Source organism: Erpetoichthys calabaricus, chromosome 12 (assembly GCF_900747795.2).
Source record: "Erpetoichthys calabaricus chromosome 12, fErpCal1.3, whole genome shotgun sequence".
Lineage (NCBI taxonomy): Eukaryota > Metazoa > Chordata > Cladistia > Polypteriformes > Polypteridae > Erpetoichthys > Erpetoichthys calabaricus.
Genome location: NC_041405.2, coordinates 138,139,601 through 138,156,534, shown reverse-complemented (window position 1 = coordinate 138,156,534; position 16,934 = coordinate 138,139,601). Strand labels below are relative to the sequence as shown.

At 36.7% G+C, this 16,934-nt stretch overlaps 1 protein-coding gene across 2 annotated transcripts in view; it reads right to left on the bottom strand.

Moving 5' to 3' along the window:
- The window catches only part of fkbp8 (FKBP prolyl isomerase 8), a 34,085-nt gene extending 17,448 nt beyond the window's left edge, over positions 1 to 16,637 (bottom strand). Inside the window, exons 1-3 of one of the 2 annotated variants that reach the window (XM_028816372.2) lie at positions 16,521 to 16,637; positions 15,092 to 15,355; positions 9,164 to 9,333 (exon numbers count right to left, since the gene is read on the bottom strand). In XM_028816372.2, coding sequence (XP_028672205.2) covers positions 9,164 to 9,333; positions 15,092 to 15,344 — 423 coding nt within the window. In that variant the 5' untranslated portion in view covers positions 15,345 to 15,355; positions 16,521 to 16,637. Of the gene's footprint in view, positions 1 to 9,163; positions 9,334 to 15,091; positions 15,356 to 16,490 lie in introns of both variants that reach the window. The other variant, XM_028816373.2, reaches the window with a different exon arrangement.
- Between the last annotated feature and the right edge of the window lie 297 nt (positions 16,638 to 16,934).

Below are 16,934 nucleotides of genomic sequence, written 5' to 3'. Positions count from 1 at the left end.
CCAGCACATCACAGGGTGAATACGAGCAATACATACACTAGCAGGGTCAATATAGAATAACAAAATCCCACATCCTACATGACTTTGAAAGGAAACTGAAGCACGCCGAGTAAACCCACCAGAAAAACATGCAAATTCAAAGCGGGGAACACCCCATTGCTGCGAGGCAGCAGTGCAACCTCATGCCACCGTGCCCCCACATGATTAATACATGCTTTAATGCATTTCATCATGAAAAATATATCAAGTATTTCTTTTAGCATTCTAAATGTTCAGGGAGCAGGAATATGATGAAATTAATGTATTCTGTGTGCTGCCTGCACCTCCTCTTAGTGCAAGAGGAAGTCAGTTTAAGAAGCACGTAGTGATTAACATGGCTCTGGGAACACTTCACACAAAGCATTTAATGTGCTACATAATTTATGACGCGGTTTGAGAAAATCGAGTAAATTAAATATTCATTTTAAGATGAAGTTTAGTTTACGATGCTCTACTTTAATAACAAATTATGAGAATAAGTCATCATGTCAACTTTAATCTCGACAAACGGCGAGAATAAAGTAGAACTGTCGAGAATAAAGTCAACATGTTGTCATAAGCGTTGAGATTAAAGTGGAAATGTTGAGAATAAATTCAACATGTCGTCACACTATTACATAGTACCCAGGTACATTACACAGTATTGAAAAAAATAAAACAAGTACAATTGGCTTGTAGTATTATCCAGTAGTATAGAAACAGTATTCACACATTTGAACATAATGGTCCACATCTGACTTTTTAAATCCAAAATATCACCAAACAGACGTGACTCCATTTTCCAGCAAAAGTTCTTTTGTGTCATCATGTTCAACTTTATCGTTTGCTACAGCTTCAGTTTCGGAATGTTCTCTGTCCATTTTCACCGCGCATTACCTTCATTACCGAATGTACTCCGTTGCACGCCTGTTTAGCGGTGTAGCAGTGAAAAAGAGCTCCCGCACAACACCTCCACTAACGCATGTACTTCGTTGCATATGTTTAGCGGTGCAGCAGTGAAAAAGGTCCCCCCTTAAACAGTTTCCCACAGCGCCACGTTTCGTTTGTTGTTTAGGCAATTTAAACCGGTGTTGCAGTATAAGAAAAATCCATATCAGAACAAAAATAAAAAACGATTTTTGGTATGAACCAGTATACCATCCAGCACTACTTATATCATCGCTCCAGCTGATTCAAAACTCTGCTGCAAGAGTTCTTACTCGAAACAGCAACAGTGAGCACATCACACCCATCCTGCTTCGCCTTCACTGGCTCCCTGTGTCTTACAGGATTGAATATAAAATTCTACTAATAACATACAAAAGCTTTAAATAGCCTTCCAATGGACTACATCAGTGACCTTCTAAATCACTATGCTCCTGTTCGCCTACTAAGGTCCTCCGATTCTGGTAATCTTGTTGTGCCTCACACTAACCTGCACTCTATGGGTGACAGGGCCTTCAGCTCCATAGCACCCAGACTTTGGAATGACATCCCGAAATTAATTAGATCAGCTGACTCCATTCATTCTTTTAAAAAGCAACTTAAAACTCATCTATTTAGGAAGGCTTTTAACTTAACATTCTGCCCTTTCTTTCAGTTTACCTCTCTGTCCAGGTGCTCAGGATAATTTGTGTGTCTGTTTATCTCAAATTAGGTTATTTGTTAGGTTTTTCTTTTAGTATTTTACTCTGGTTTATTGTTCTTTATTCAATTAAATGCTTTGTTATCGGTTTCATTGTTCTATTCAGGAAAACATTTGTATCCAATGTTACATACACCTTGCTGTTTTTTCCAAGACTCTGAAGCACCTTGAGCATGGGAAAGGCGCCTATATAAATAAAATGTATTATTATTATTATTATTTTTAAACCATTTTATTCTCCTATTGCATAAATTCAATATAAAAAGGCAGACAATTCTGAGAGCACAGACAACTGAATACAAGTTGGAGACTCTGTTCAGGGAATCTCGCAGGGCCAGACAGATTCTCAAACAAGAATACATGTTTGGGGACAACCCAATAAAAAGTGTGTAGTGAACAGCAGCGAAATCCTGTGCTTAAAAGGCTACTCCCACACGGCTTCTTCTTAAAACACCTGCCCCCAGTTTCTCCAGTCTTTGTATTTGAAATCACATTTGGGGTTTCAGGGAGTGACCAAAATATAAGTAGCAACAGACTTGACGCAGAGAGAAAATGAAAAGTTAAAAAGAACACAAGGTAACTATAGCTTAATGATTAATTTGCACATTGCAATGACTGAGAACGCAGACAGCCAGCCATACACATGTAGACCACCACAGTTACTGGGCTCCACATATTTGAAAAGTGTTTCTGTCAGCTGTCAGCTACAATAAACAGATAATGAGAGCACCTCTAATATTTGCTGTTGAAAATCACTGCCCCTACTTTGAGTGCCACCTTAATGAGGCATTGGATTGCTTTAGAAATGTGACACTCAGTCAGCTATCTAAATTGTTCCTACCCATTTTTAAGCAAAATTCACTCATGGTTGTGTCTGGTTTTGGCGAGGCTACTGTTCAAGTACATGCAGTGTGGCTGACAATTGCCTATTTGCCCCCTATCCAAGCAAGTGTCCCTGTAACTTGTTATGTTCAATGATTAAAACTCAACAGGTACATTTCCTGAAACGGTTTTGTGTAGCCCTTTAATGGTTAACCCAATACTTTCCCAAAAAATTCAAAGTAGATATGCAAACTTTTACTGAAGCAAGATAAGTTACAACACAGGGAAGAAACATGTAGCCACTTTAACCTTAGAAAGCATGTGTGCTCTGGACAGTTTTTCCAATAGGACCACAGAGGGGTTTGCAGCACTAAACATTAACTCACTCAGATTCAGTTACTAAACTATCACTTTTCACTTATTGCTTAGTGTAACAAGACAATATTAAGACCCAAGACCCAACCTCTGTTCAGGTAGCTTCAAGCATCAAATTAGCACTTTTATAATAAAACTAATAAGACTAAACTTGCAATACTTTTTTTGTATTCTGCGTATTTTTCACTACTGCTTAGGAAATCTGTCTTCACTAATCAGTTAAATATATCATATTTGTAAGAATTTTTCTTTATGTAGTCTTTTTCTTAATGTAGCTAAACTAAAAGTCACAAATCTTAATGAAACAGGACAGATAATCAGCAAGGGGAGGGGGGCAAATAAAAATCTGCATTCAAGTATCCAAATTTCAACTGAATCTAAAGTTTGAGTTTCATGGGTTTAGTACTGACTGGCACCTTGTCCAGGTATTCTTTTTACCTTGCACCCAACAACTGCTGAGATGGGCTCTAGCTGCCTCTTGAGCATTCCCTGGATAAGCAGGTTAGCTGCTTTTCGTTTTAATTTAGTCTATGGGTACAGTTTTATGCATCCATATACTGTATATTATTTTTAACATTTATTTTTACAAAGAAGATTTAAAAGGATTACCATTTCAGGTTACAACAATGCTAACTTAAGGAAGGAAATAGAAAATGTTAGTAAGCAAAAATCTGCTTAGGAGTTCCTGTTTCACTCAACTATATACTGAAAAGGGTGGCTTTATGGTGCATGAGGTGTGCTGCTGCTGCCCCACAGCTCCAGAGTTTTGATATCAAATCTTAGCCTAGGCACTTTGTGTGGTGCTTACACATTCTTCATATGTGCATGTGGGTAATTCCTGTGAACTCTAGTTTCTCAGTCAAGGTAACTGGCAACTCTAAGAAGGTTTTATTGACTGAATGTGGATTTGGCTTGGACTGGCATCTCATGCAAAGTTCGTCCCAGTGTAGGTCCTGATGTTGCTGGGTTATGCTCCTGCTCCACATGACCAAACAGATTCTAACAAATAAACTATATTTTGATCTGAATGAGACAGAAAATTACTTCTCTTGGTTAATGAAAAAGTTATGCCATCAAATATTTCTTTTATTCTCCTATCAGGTTTTTTTAAAGCCAATACTGATCACCGATTTTATGTTACCTGATCAGCTAATTCTGATACAGACTCAGATTTTTTTTTCCTTTTTCCCTTTAAAAAACATTTTACACTAACTCCTTAATTACTAGACACACAGAAGCCTTGTGTCCTGTATTAAAGTGTATTTTTACAATTAAACTTTAGTCTTTGTTATCTGTTCATTTTTTATTAACAAAATGAAATTCTGCAGTGACCATAAAATACTAAAATCAATAAAATTTCCTTAAATTACATACTTTAATAAAATATGTACAAAAATATATATCCATAATACATATGGCATAAAAGAAAATGCTTCTCATAATTATAAGCTGTCACATTGATTCATTTTTTTCTGTAATGTAACTATCTGAAACAAAAATATATATGAGCTAAGAATCAACTAAAAAAAATTAATCACATAAATGTGTGTAATTAATTGTGATTAATCACATCTAACATTAAAATGTACTTATAAAATGAATACATAAATCTTGAAGCAAATACACACTAAATCACAAATGTAATATAGAATTAACAAAAAGGAATTTAAAAAAATAAATAAATAATGGCATACTTTAAACTAAACAATGACCTTAAACCTGAACCTTTAACAAAATACTACTTGAGCAAGTACAACCTGAATTTGAATGCCTTCCTCAAAAGCAAGTTGAAAAGAAGGCAATAAGAAAATGAGGCCAATGTATTAATTATGAAATTGGCATAGCATATGAGACAAACATGTCAAAGTAAAAATTAAACAATCAAAACGACTGTTGAAAGAATAAGCATTTCTTAAATGGGTATACATTAAAATTGTGTTAGAACTCCATAAATACTATACTCAATCGTTCATCTTTTCAACTGGTGCACCGTGGAAATAACAGCATAGTGCCCATGGATCCTGACCGGAGTAAGATATGTTCCTCAGGTGGTTAAGACCTATCCAAGGAAGATGGAACTACCTGGAAAAGCCAAAATAAAAGTGGCTCTGTGATCGCCGTTTTGCAGACACAGCACTTAGAGAGCACTTTAGCAGCCACGAGATGTGTCTGGAGTCCATCCACCTGGGTACACGCTTGCCAGTGACTCTCATAAAGCCGAGGGACAGTTGGCATATGAGTTCCAGGTCAGTGGAATGAGGCAGAGAGCTGTATGAGTAGGCAAATGGACGAAGCAGCTGAAAAATGCATCCAAACGGCAAACTCTGAGCTACTTTTTTTGCCACTCCCTGTCCCTTCCCTTCAGACAGTTTAGCACATGTACAGATTTAATACTTGTGAAGTTGGTAGAACCGTGCCTTGGGATTTTTTGGGTTTCTGCCACCACAGAAAAACAGTTGAAAAACATTGTTCTATCTATACCTTTGCTCAAGGCATGCTAAAAAAGATCTGACTGACACCATGTATTACTTGGATGGTTATGCTGTGTTCTTTGCATAAATTAGCGAAGATATTGCAAACTTGAACATGGAAAGGTATAATCATTACACTTCTATTTCGTACAATTTTGTCATTATATTAGGGCAGTCAGCACTGTAAGTCGGCTGGCCGACTGGCGAGTTAAATACAGAGGTACTAGAGACTTATTTTGGTTTTAGTGCCACTCAGAGATAACTTACTTAGCACTTACTGTATATGATACGACTTTGATTCGATCTTTTTACAGAAACATGAAATGAAAAAAAAAAAAAAAAAGCATAATTTATACCTTTGCTACTTTTCTCTAACATTGCACCAGGACTGCCATTAAAACCTCCTCCCCAGACCCTTTCCTCCCACTCCCCTGCACCTATGTCAGTATGTATAAATCAAGAAAATGAACAACAGTGCTACATATTGACATGTGGCGTATCATTGTGAACCACGTAATACAAAATGTTAATCCTTTAAATGAAAATGTTATTTCATACAATTTTTAAAGGTAGTATATACTGTAAATACTGTACTGGATGTGTATGTAATTATTTAGGTACACACTTTACTTATTTGTATTATTGTTTCATAATGTGAAACAAAGTGACCAAAGCACTGTGCCTGAGGTGTTCGCCTCATTGCCGGTCCTGGATGTGACAGTAGTGTGACGGATGGCCGTGGTTCTTTTCCAGCCAGAAGGTCAATGTACTGGAAGGACAGGGGGAGCAGACATGCACAGGACACTGCCTCCCCTGGAACACTAGATGGCAGCCCCCATAGGTTGCTGCGGCATCTCAGATTCCTGCAAGGCTTCATGGGAGTTGCACTTTGGAACAGCCCTGCTGGGTTCTGTGGGGGCTGTGAGGGGGAGCTGCCAGCCCTACTTTGTGTTTCCACCACACCTGGGAGTCCTTCCAGATAATGCTGATGAGCCACCTAAAATGCTCCCAGGTGCAGCATAAAAGGAGCTGCCTCACGAATCTTGCCAGAGGAGAAGTGGAGGCAGAAGAAGAGAAAAGGAAGAAGCAAAGAAAGTGTTGGTTTACTGTGCAGGAAGTGTGCAGCAAAAATAAATAAATAAATAAAAAAAAGCACGCTGGCTCAGCTACCGCACTGCAACTAAATTACCACAAAGCTTACAAAAGCAGAAGCTGAAAAGATCATTTTTTCTGATTGGCCACTATACCAATTAAGTCTTTTTTTGTGAAAATCGGCTGATTAGATCAGCAGTCGATCAATCAGAGCATCCCTAACATTTACATGAAGCAGACTATCCATTTTCTGAAATACTTTTTCCCAGCACAATGCAGTTATGAGCCAACAGGTACTGTAACACTGCTGTTATCACAGCACTTTAATTATTACTTTAGCCATCTTCTTTGTGCTCTGCTGAAAACACACTCTGCTATTAAACACCACCCCCATGACTCTCCAAAGCACAGTACTGTGGAAATCCCTATATTGAAAAATGCTTGTATGCATGTACCCTATTAGTTTCTTTTCTCATTAACAAAACAGTATGCAAGAGTTTAGCTAGGCATTCTGAACATACTTATAGATTTGAGAGCAAAAAAATCGGGAGTGGTCGTACCTAGACTTAGTACGTTAAAGAAACAACAACAAATCAAATCAAATTAATAATATATTGAACAATTATTATAAAAGTAAAATTGAATAAATCGGACTCTGCAGCTGTATGAATAAAAGGTAAAGTACCACTTCAGGATAACAGAAATAGCCCAAAAGTTGATAGCAATCTACATTTTGTACCTAATACTTGTATGCAAAATTTGGTTGATCTAAGTGAAAGCATACTCAAGTTATCATGTTTAAACACACACAATTCCAAAAATGGTATTTTTGGACTCAGGGAGGTCTAAAACGTCAAGATTCATCAAAATCTCGAAGGACTTTTTGGAGGATTCTAATACTTTCCCTATAGTTTGTATACGAGAAAGTCAGGGAGGTCTAAAACTTTGAGATTCATCAAAATCTCAACATTGAATCTTTGGACGATTACAATACTTTCCCTATACTTTGTATGCGAGAAAGTAAAAACAGACCTTTTTCATTTCCTTAGGTTGCCCTCACTCCTTCTTTCTTGGTAACACCAGCACTCCATTTGCAATTTTCCAGTCGCAAGCACAACTCAAAACTCCACTTCAAAAGGTTAAAATGCTATTCAAAAATAATTGCCTCTATACATCAGTATTTCTCCAATCTCTTTAAACCTTTGTGCAAACAGGACAGCACTGATTTTTTTTATTCCTTTTCTTACTTTCTTCTCTTTCTCTGTATATTCACACACTGTTTTATTTGCTTCCGTCTTTGGCAAAACTTCACCAAATTGTGCCCAAAAATTGGGCTCTTTTCTTCAAGAGGGATCATTCTTTAATTTCAAACATATTTAAAACCCATGAAATTAGCTGATATTTCTGAGTTACAAAACTGAGAATGATTAACATCCTCAGAGAGCAATAATGCAGACAGCACTCAGTTTACCAGTTCTTATTCACAATTTGAATGGTACTTCTAATGTTTTTTTTTTTCTAGACTTGTACACAATTGCTGTATACTTATTTGAATTTCATTATATGAACACATACTACGGGTGTTTAAAAGTATACTACTAGTCATACATCAGTGGTGGAAGCCTTCCTTGAAGCTAGCAGCAAAGATGTAGCAACTATGTTCTAGTGTCCCAGTAAAAATGATTTTATTAGATTTGCCCAGTTCCATATTTTTACTATTGCGTTAAAAAGAAAGATAACAAACAATATACACTTTCAGTTAATGCTAAAACTGAAGTGAGGATTTCACTTCAAGTAATGCAATGTTTTGCCATTTTAAATTTTATACAAATGTATGACTTTATTTGCCAGCCTGCATTTGAAGCTGGACTGTCTTAGGTCTAGCATTCAAGTGCTGACTTTGGCTTGCATTTTTTAAAGAGTAGATTGGATGTATGCAAGCTGTGTTTTTGGAGAGAGCTAACAGTACATCACAAATTAGGAGAGTTAAGAGCATGGAGATCTGACATTAAATGGTGGTCATATGCCATTTCCTATCTGTCTCATAAAATTGCTTGCCTTTAAAACAAAGTGCAGATCTTGTAATGTAATAAGCCTGACAACAGACTCAGCTAACAAGGAAGATTCTTCAGCAAAATGTACATCTTACAAGTAATAGAATAAAGCAGTTTGTTGATGAAGTGACAGAATAAGTCTTGATAAATCTAAAAAGAAACTTATTTAATCACTCGGGAAACTACGGACAAATTTACATTATCAGGTAAGCAGTACTGAAAATGACTGCGATCCTGCCATCCTATTAGTTTAGCAGAGCACTTTACAATGCAATGTTCTTCTTTTTCTTTAAATGCTTGTATTTTTTGCCCTTCTGTTGAATAACATCATAAGATTCATATCTGCTCATATATTAAATGCTGTAAATAATGTGCGGGAATTTGCAGAGTAACAACCATAAGCTTGAAGTGGAAGTACAATAGGGTCAAGGGGAAATTAAACAGGAAGCTCAGCTTCTAAAACTACTCAGGTTTCATGTACTCTTCAATAAGCGCTCACTATATTTTCTCATTCGCTTTAATATTAAAAAAAAACAAGGTGAAAGTGCAAAAATGGAAGGAAAAAAAGAAAACAAAAAATGTGTTTAGTCTCCTAACAAAAACATTGAAGTAAGAAGTGCTTTTAAGCAAATAAGAAAGTAAGTGATGTTACCATGCAGTCTGCACACAGGCTTAAAGGACATTACCTGCATTACATCACCATCTCCCAAAGTGAAAGAGAGACTTTCCTGGTCATCTAAAACAGTTCCATTTTCCAGCATGGTTTTTAAGTGAATTATAACAAGCTGGCCTCTCTTTGGTCTTGTATCCTCTCCTTGGCCAGCAATCAAAATCTTTTTCATTAGCAATTTGGTTCCTGTACAGTAAATGAGAACATATTAAAATGTTATTACTCAACATAAACTGTAAATGCATATTCATTTTATTGTGTCTGTTGCAACAGGTCATACCAATTTTAGATACATGACATATAATGCAAACTTTTGAAACTTATGCCCGATTCCGTAAACTCACTGTGCACTAACCTTCATATTTTCTTACCCACTGATAGTTTAGCGTTGCCAGTTAAACAAATGTGCATACCTTCCAAATCTGAGAATAATTCTGCAGACTCAGTAAAAAAAATTCACACAGTTACAAATCTTGCCAACCTGGCAGAGTGATTGGCCAGTTCTCAGAAAATCTTACACAACACCGTTGGCCAATGTACCACTATGAAGCCTTCAGTAATTGAACCTCCTTGAAAATATTTCATGCTTTTACCAAGGATGAAGATGAATTAATAAATTACTATCAATATTATTAAATCCATAATCAAACTCTAAATACTAAATGAAAATGCAGGCTAGATTAAATGACATTTGGCAACTGCTGCCTTTCCTATAGCCAATCACAAGTAACATCTTATGAAAGGTGCTGTGAGAATACTTAACTTTAAAATAAACAAACAACATTTGCTTATATATTTCCATTACATTAAATTAGTGATTTACATTTCCCAGAATTTCCAAAATGTGATGCTCTTCATTGCTGTCTAGCTTTTGATACACTACAAATAAGAGCTATCAGATGGAATATCACTTTTCTAATTAAATTTTAATGTATTTAAAAAAAATTTAGAAGGTAAAAAGTGACAAAAAGAACAGCAGCTTGTTTAGTTTCTGCATTACTTTACGCCCAATACACTGTGCACATCATTTCCAAAACAACCCATTAGTGTTCTAAAATGATTAACTTCTGTCAACAGTAAAACAGACAGAATTCTGTTTCTTAAACAAACCCATCATAATGCACTTTGGGACAGATTTTTCTATGCCACTGATATGCTCCCTGGGTCTGCAGATGTACTAATGACAGATTATTAAGTACTTCTCTGGCCCCCTAAACATACTGTTTTAGTTCTGATCCCATTCCAGTTCATTGTTAAACCTGAGGTACATGACTTCCTATTTAATATTAAAACATTTAAGTATTCAAAGCAGCAAGCAAAAGTTGGTATCTCTTCTAATTAAAGATAATAGAAACTACCATGTTTCTGATTTACCTTCCATTATAAGGGGTTTACAATTCCGGCAATGCTTATTTTAGCTACCTCAGCCGCTCACTTGACACACATTACCTAAAACAGCAACGTACAATAAAAGAGTATTCAGGGAACCTGAATTACATTTTTACTACTGCTGTATTGGTTGTTCTTGACACCTGCTCTTACCAACTAAGCCTAACGTGCTACAAAGAATCTAAATGAGCAGCATTTTTTTAATATGTTTTCATTTATCAATGAAAAAAAGTGCTTATAGAGGTTTGCTTTAAAAATGTGCTCTCTACTGTTTGTTAACTTTTTGCTTTCCTGATAAATACAGAACCAAGTTTTATAATGTTTTAGAAAATGTTTTTTTAATACATTGCTTTGAATAAGAGTGTCTGCTCAATAAAAAAAAGAAAAAATTACAATGACAAGAAAATATTTAAAGCCCATGAACCCTCTGAAATCATTTCAATTTATTGTCCAGTGCCTCCAGACTCAGCAGTTTAAAAAAAAAAAACTACACACATATGATATACTGTTTAACTTGTATGGAAGTTAAACATGTCTAGCTACGGAAGTAATTGAGCTTCTTGGGGTTTTCCCCACATTATGACTCTCAAGACCTTCATTTTTATGACATTTTTGGACCACAGTTTGGCCAGGAAACTACACAATATAGAAGTATTTGAAGTTGTGCATGACACATCAACCGACCCCAGAGGTTCACCTCCTAATGGAATACAAGGGGTGAAAGTTGCACCTGTTCACAACACAGGATTAGAGATTGGTAATATAGGCACGTAAAGTGTTGTTTTATACTAGTTCAAGGTTGCTGATCACAAATATAATATTTTTCATATATGATTCTTTACCGGAGGTCCTAACAATCTACGAGCCACGTCCAAAAGGTTAAAATGATAAATTTCAAGCATATTAATGTGGGGGCATCATTTTAGACTATTTTAAGGCCAGTGATTACAAATATCATGTTATTAGAGTTCTATCTCTCTATGTACCTCTGTAATGGAGTTGAAAGTGACAAATTTTTCATTTACAATAGAGAATATTTAGACTTTAAAAATATAATTTGAAGCACAAATTCTGATAATTAAATATGTGACTATATTACTATGTACTTCTACCTCATCTCATGAAGTAAATCATTACATTTCTTATGAACACCCCTAAGTAGGGCAGCTTACGCTAAATCAGACTTCTAACTCTTATAAAAATGAAGGACTTATTTTTTATATGCATACTGTATATACTGTAAAAGAGCGGTAAGCAGAGACAGTATGTATTCTGGCCTCTAGAAGCAAAAACAAGCATAGATGAGATTAAAAAAATAAATAAATTGACACTAACTGTGTTTATTGTCTTTGAGCAATTTGAAGACATTTTGTCAGGACTTACGTTCTACAAGTTGAAAGAGACAGGTCGTAGTGCACCACTCATTGTGTGTTCTCTTTGATCATGTTACAAACCTAAGAATCCTGTTGTTGTGAAAAGAGTCAGTTTTTAGGCGTTACACAGTTTTCACATCGGTCTTTGAAGCAAAAGTTTACAAGTCTTAAGTACTGCATGCTTTACCAATGCACTAAAGCAAAAAATATGAAATAAATATTAATAAAAAAAAAATCTAATTACAGCAAATACAGTACAAACATAAAAGTGCCACCCAGAATGTTTAACTTGCATTCAAATGTATTTGCATATATAGTTATTTTTAAAAATAAATATTTGTATCTTAGTTTTTGGCAAATTTGACAGCACTACTGCACATAGCATATGTGTTTACTTAGTTCCATATCTGCTTTTTTCACTTTATTAACTGATGGTGCCAGTTTGCTCTGTTCAGCCTAAACGGGTGTGTGAATCTTATTGATTACTGCCAGGTCTGATAGCTCTTTTAAACTTTATGGAGACATCAAAAACAAACTGAGTTGTGGACCAGGGAAAAGGAATTTTAGGTGATTGCTCGATTGTATGGTAGAGATGAAAGTGGTGTTGCTTATGCAATGTAGCAGAAAGGGTTATTACTATACAGCATATCTACATAGCAGTTTGCCAAAAAAAGGTAAAAAATAAATAAATAAATAAACATATCTATAAACCATAGCTGAAATCACAACTGCTGGAAAATCCAAAATGCCATGTACGCATGTCTTGGTCATACAGTAGAAAAATATGTCTTAAGTTTTCAGCACTGAACTGACTTCTGTCAGCATTCAACTTTTTATATAAAATGTTTAATTAAATGCATGCACTACCATAAGACACTTTATTCCAGTCGTTCTCAAACACTGGGTCACAGATTGCCATTAATTGTCATGAATAAGCCATTTCAGCAACTCTGTGTCAGTGACATAATCCCCACCTCCACCACTCCACTGGCCTGCCTAAAGTGATTGACTAGGCTATGCAGTACTTTCCCCCATTACTAACAGCATTCATTTCACTAAGGAGAAACACCCACACTAACCCACCCCCCCAACCACTGGGTTTTCTAAATGCGCTTGTTTCACCAAGAGGGACCCAAAACTACTATTAATTTGCTATCTGTGTGGCATCTGTGATTGTAAAATAATAACACTAGGTGTTGTGGGCATAAATGTTGAGAAACACTGCTTTACCCTACAGTAAACAGTATTTCTTTACATTGACAAAGTTATTCCCCACAACCCTGAACTGGACAAGTAGGTTAGAAAATATAGATGAACAGATGTCCACCACAATATAATTTAGTTAATCTGTGCATTCATATCTTGAAGCCAGATGTATACCCTGCACCCAGACACACTCCTCCTGCCACTAAAACATTTTTGCCCGATTCATGGTGCTCTTGGACTTTTTGTATCAAAACTGGGCTCTGCTTTCATGTTTGTGGGACACATTTAAAAATAAATCTGACTATTTACAAGGTAATCAAAAATAAGTTCTTCATTTGTAACTTTTTTTTCATTCTATCACTCTATTAACTTGTTGACGAATATCATAGTCACCTTCACCAGCATAAAATGATAAGAAATGGACACTGGTAAACAAATGTCATAAGCTGAATCAATGTTGCTTTGCATTTTCTCTCTCACACTGAGGTGGTGATTTTCAGAACTACAAAGACAAACAGTAAATTATAATCCCTTACATTTCTTTAAATTGAATTATCAAATGATAAGTGCGGTGGTGAGAATTACAATACACAGGTTTCCAGTCATACCTACTATCCCATGTGAAATACAGAGTGCTTACCCTAAAAAATATACCTGGATCAAATTCTACAAATAGCATATATGAGCATGATTTTAGTGTATGTGATCATGATGCTGATCAGAATAATCTTTCTTGAAACGGCATACAGAACCAGATCAGCCCAATGCTGTAGTATTTACACCACATTATAATAACTCTGGAAGTAGTAATATACTGTTGAAATATGGCAAATTTAGTCCTGCACCTAGGGAAACAAGATACAAATGTGTGAATGGGCCTTGCAATGAACTTGAGCCCTGTCTAGGATTGTTACCTTCCTTGCTCCTAATATAAGGTTTGGCCCCTTGAGGCCACAAATTGGATTAAGTAGTTTTGGGAGTACAGTACTATATTATGATGAATCTGAGTTTAGCAGGCAGAACAAATTTTCTTTTCTTGTGCTCTACAGAAGAATTACATGGTCTGATCATTTTAACATCTACGCTTGTTAGAGAGAACTGCAGCTTGTCTGTCTGTGCATTTTACCAAAATAAAAAACAAAAAAAGGATTTAATTATCTGCATTGAACTATAAACACAACAAGGTAACAGTGAGCCAGAGCCTATTTCAGCAGTATCTCGTGCAAAGTAGTAGCAAACCTTAAATGGGCTGCCAACTCATTACAGTTCACTCAATGGCAGACATTATTTGTCATTTTATCCAGGACTAATACAAAGGAAAAACTGAACCTAAACTGAATGTCTTCAAGATGCAGGAGTAGACTGCAGTAACTACAGAAAACACTTGTGGAGAACATTCAGACACTAACCAAGCTAGGATATGAACATAGATCTCTGCAAATGGGAGGCAAATGGGAGGCAGACGTTGTCACCTCCGTGCCACCATGCCACACCTTACACCACGTGAGGTCTCCAGTACAGGGTTGTGGTAGACTAGAACTGTAACTTCCAAGTATCAATGTGGACTATTCCACATGTCTCTGGGTCTTTGATGGGAAAATATCAGTGTGGGCCCCTAACCTGAAGCACAGGTTATCTTCAGGGCTATGCTCAGTTTCCTCTCCCAACAATACTGACTGCACCTCCAGTGACCCACCTGTTAAACTGCTGAATCTGATTGATGACACCACCCTGAATGGCCTGATCACTGACAGGGATGAGGTGCCATATCAAAGACATGTTGATTGACTGGCCAGTTTGTGCTCCCTCAACAATCTTAAATTCCTTTAAAACAGTTGAAATTATTGTGGATCTGAGGAGACACTCTCAACTAACACACCTCTATTTACAAATGATGTCACTGTGAACAAGGTGGAATGTCATGCCTCCATCAAAAAACAGCTTGTATTTAACTCTTAATAAATGCCTGTGCATACCTAGCACCTCCATCCATTCATCCACCGTCTCCTGCACATGTACAGTTTCTTTCCTTTGTTCGGTTTTTGTTATCTTCTCTCTTGACTTCAAGGTTTCCGCATTTTCTAATGGTGGGAGATCACTGAGATCATTCTCATCATCCTCACTGAGCATCTCAAAGTCCTCGCCATTATCGAGAAGGGCTGCCTTGTAACAAGGTACACTCTTGCTCTCTGGAGGACCAAGCTGGATCTCTTCTTTAACAGCAGCCATTGTGGCAAAACCTAAACAGCAAGAAAAAAAAATTGGAACTGCTGAGAAACTTTGAGACACAGCAATCTGCATAATTTTCAAACAACTGGCAATCTGGTGGTCACATTTTACCATCTTATTTTCAAGTGGACAAAATATCTTGCAAATATCACACTCCCAACAGTCCTGATTTACAAAAAAAAAAAAATAACTGGATTGTTTCAAAACAATAAGACACCTAAGACACACAACTCAAGCATGCTGCAGCTTTTCTACAGATAAAGTGGAAATATGAAAGTTTCTTAGGTGCACCTGATACAATGGGGTCAATGCTGTTGCCTTTACTTGTTTTTGTCACACATAACATACTTTGTTTATTTAAATGTTATCAAAATAGCATGAATCTGACACTAAAACCAAACCTTCACCTTGTGGAAAGATTTCCTTGATGGGCAAAGAACAAGAGGTGGGCCAACATAAATTGAGTCCAAACAATGTCATGAAAGTACCCCCATGCTGAGAACATTCTGTTGGATTTACAGTGGACATGGACTCCAATGGTAAGCATTGGGAAGTTGAAAGGTTTCCCTAGGGTACCTTTTCTGAAAAATGTGGATCCGAACTATTCCTAAATTGACTCTTAACACCACTGTGCTGGCTTCAATATGAGGAATGTAAACAGAGGGACGTAGATAAACGAAACACTTCATAAATGCATGCAAAAACATTTAGATTTCCAGCACTCTATCTGCATGACGTTGCCGTGATTGCCCCGTCAGCTTTCTGGACAAACCTGGTCATTGCTCAAAGTCTGGAAGAGTTTACAATTTCTCGTCCATTCATTTCTGTGTGGGGATGGTAACAAAATGGAGAAAAAGATATATGGGGCCACAATCTGAAAGGAGCTATATAACACACAAGACCCGTTTGACTTGATTAAAAAACAGCTGTAACGCAAGTTTAACTTGAAATTCGTGAAGAGTCTGCAGGCAGACATCATAACCACTTATATAACATTATCCTTTGACACTGACCCATTCAGGACATCGATATATGTATGTAATCCCAATAAGCCAGGCCTTAGCGAGGCTTCGAGGTCTCAGTCTCACTGCGAAAGCCTACTTATTTATCACTGAATAAAACAGTAAACCTGTCGTCTACACCTACTCAAGCAACGCTTCCCCCGTTCTTCCTCACCTCGCTGCTAAAAATACAAAAACCGATCCTCTCGTCGCCTTCCAGCTACGTCAGCTTGACAGCTCGTCTCTTCCTGATGGTCACCTTGGCCTATGGAACATAAAACTATGTAGATAAAGCACCGCCTTTCCTACCGCTGATTGGACCACACTTTCTAAACTCTTTTTTTATTGGATAATTTTAATGTCAGTTAACTTGTTGGGTACCATAGAGTTGTTTTTTTAATGCACGTGTTGGTTTTCCCGCTGTACTAGAAACTTCGCAGAAATAAATAGAAAAGGCTGGCGGCCATCTTACCTGGGTCGAAGGGCAAAGTTGCGTTCATCTAATGGGAAATTATCCGTGACACCTTTCTGAAGCAGTTTCTAATTTTTATAATTTTGTAACCTAAGGAATTTTATCAAAGCATGTAAT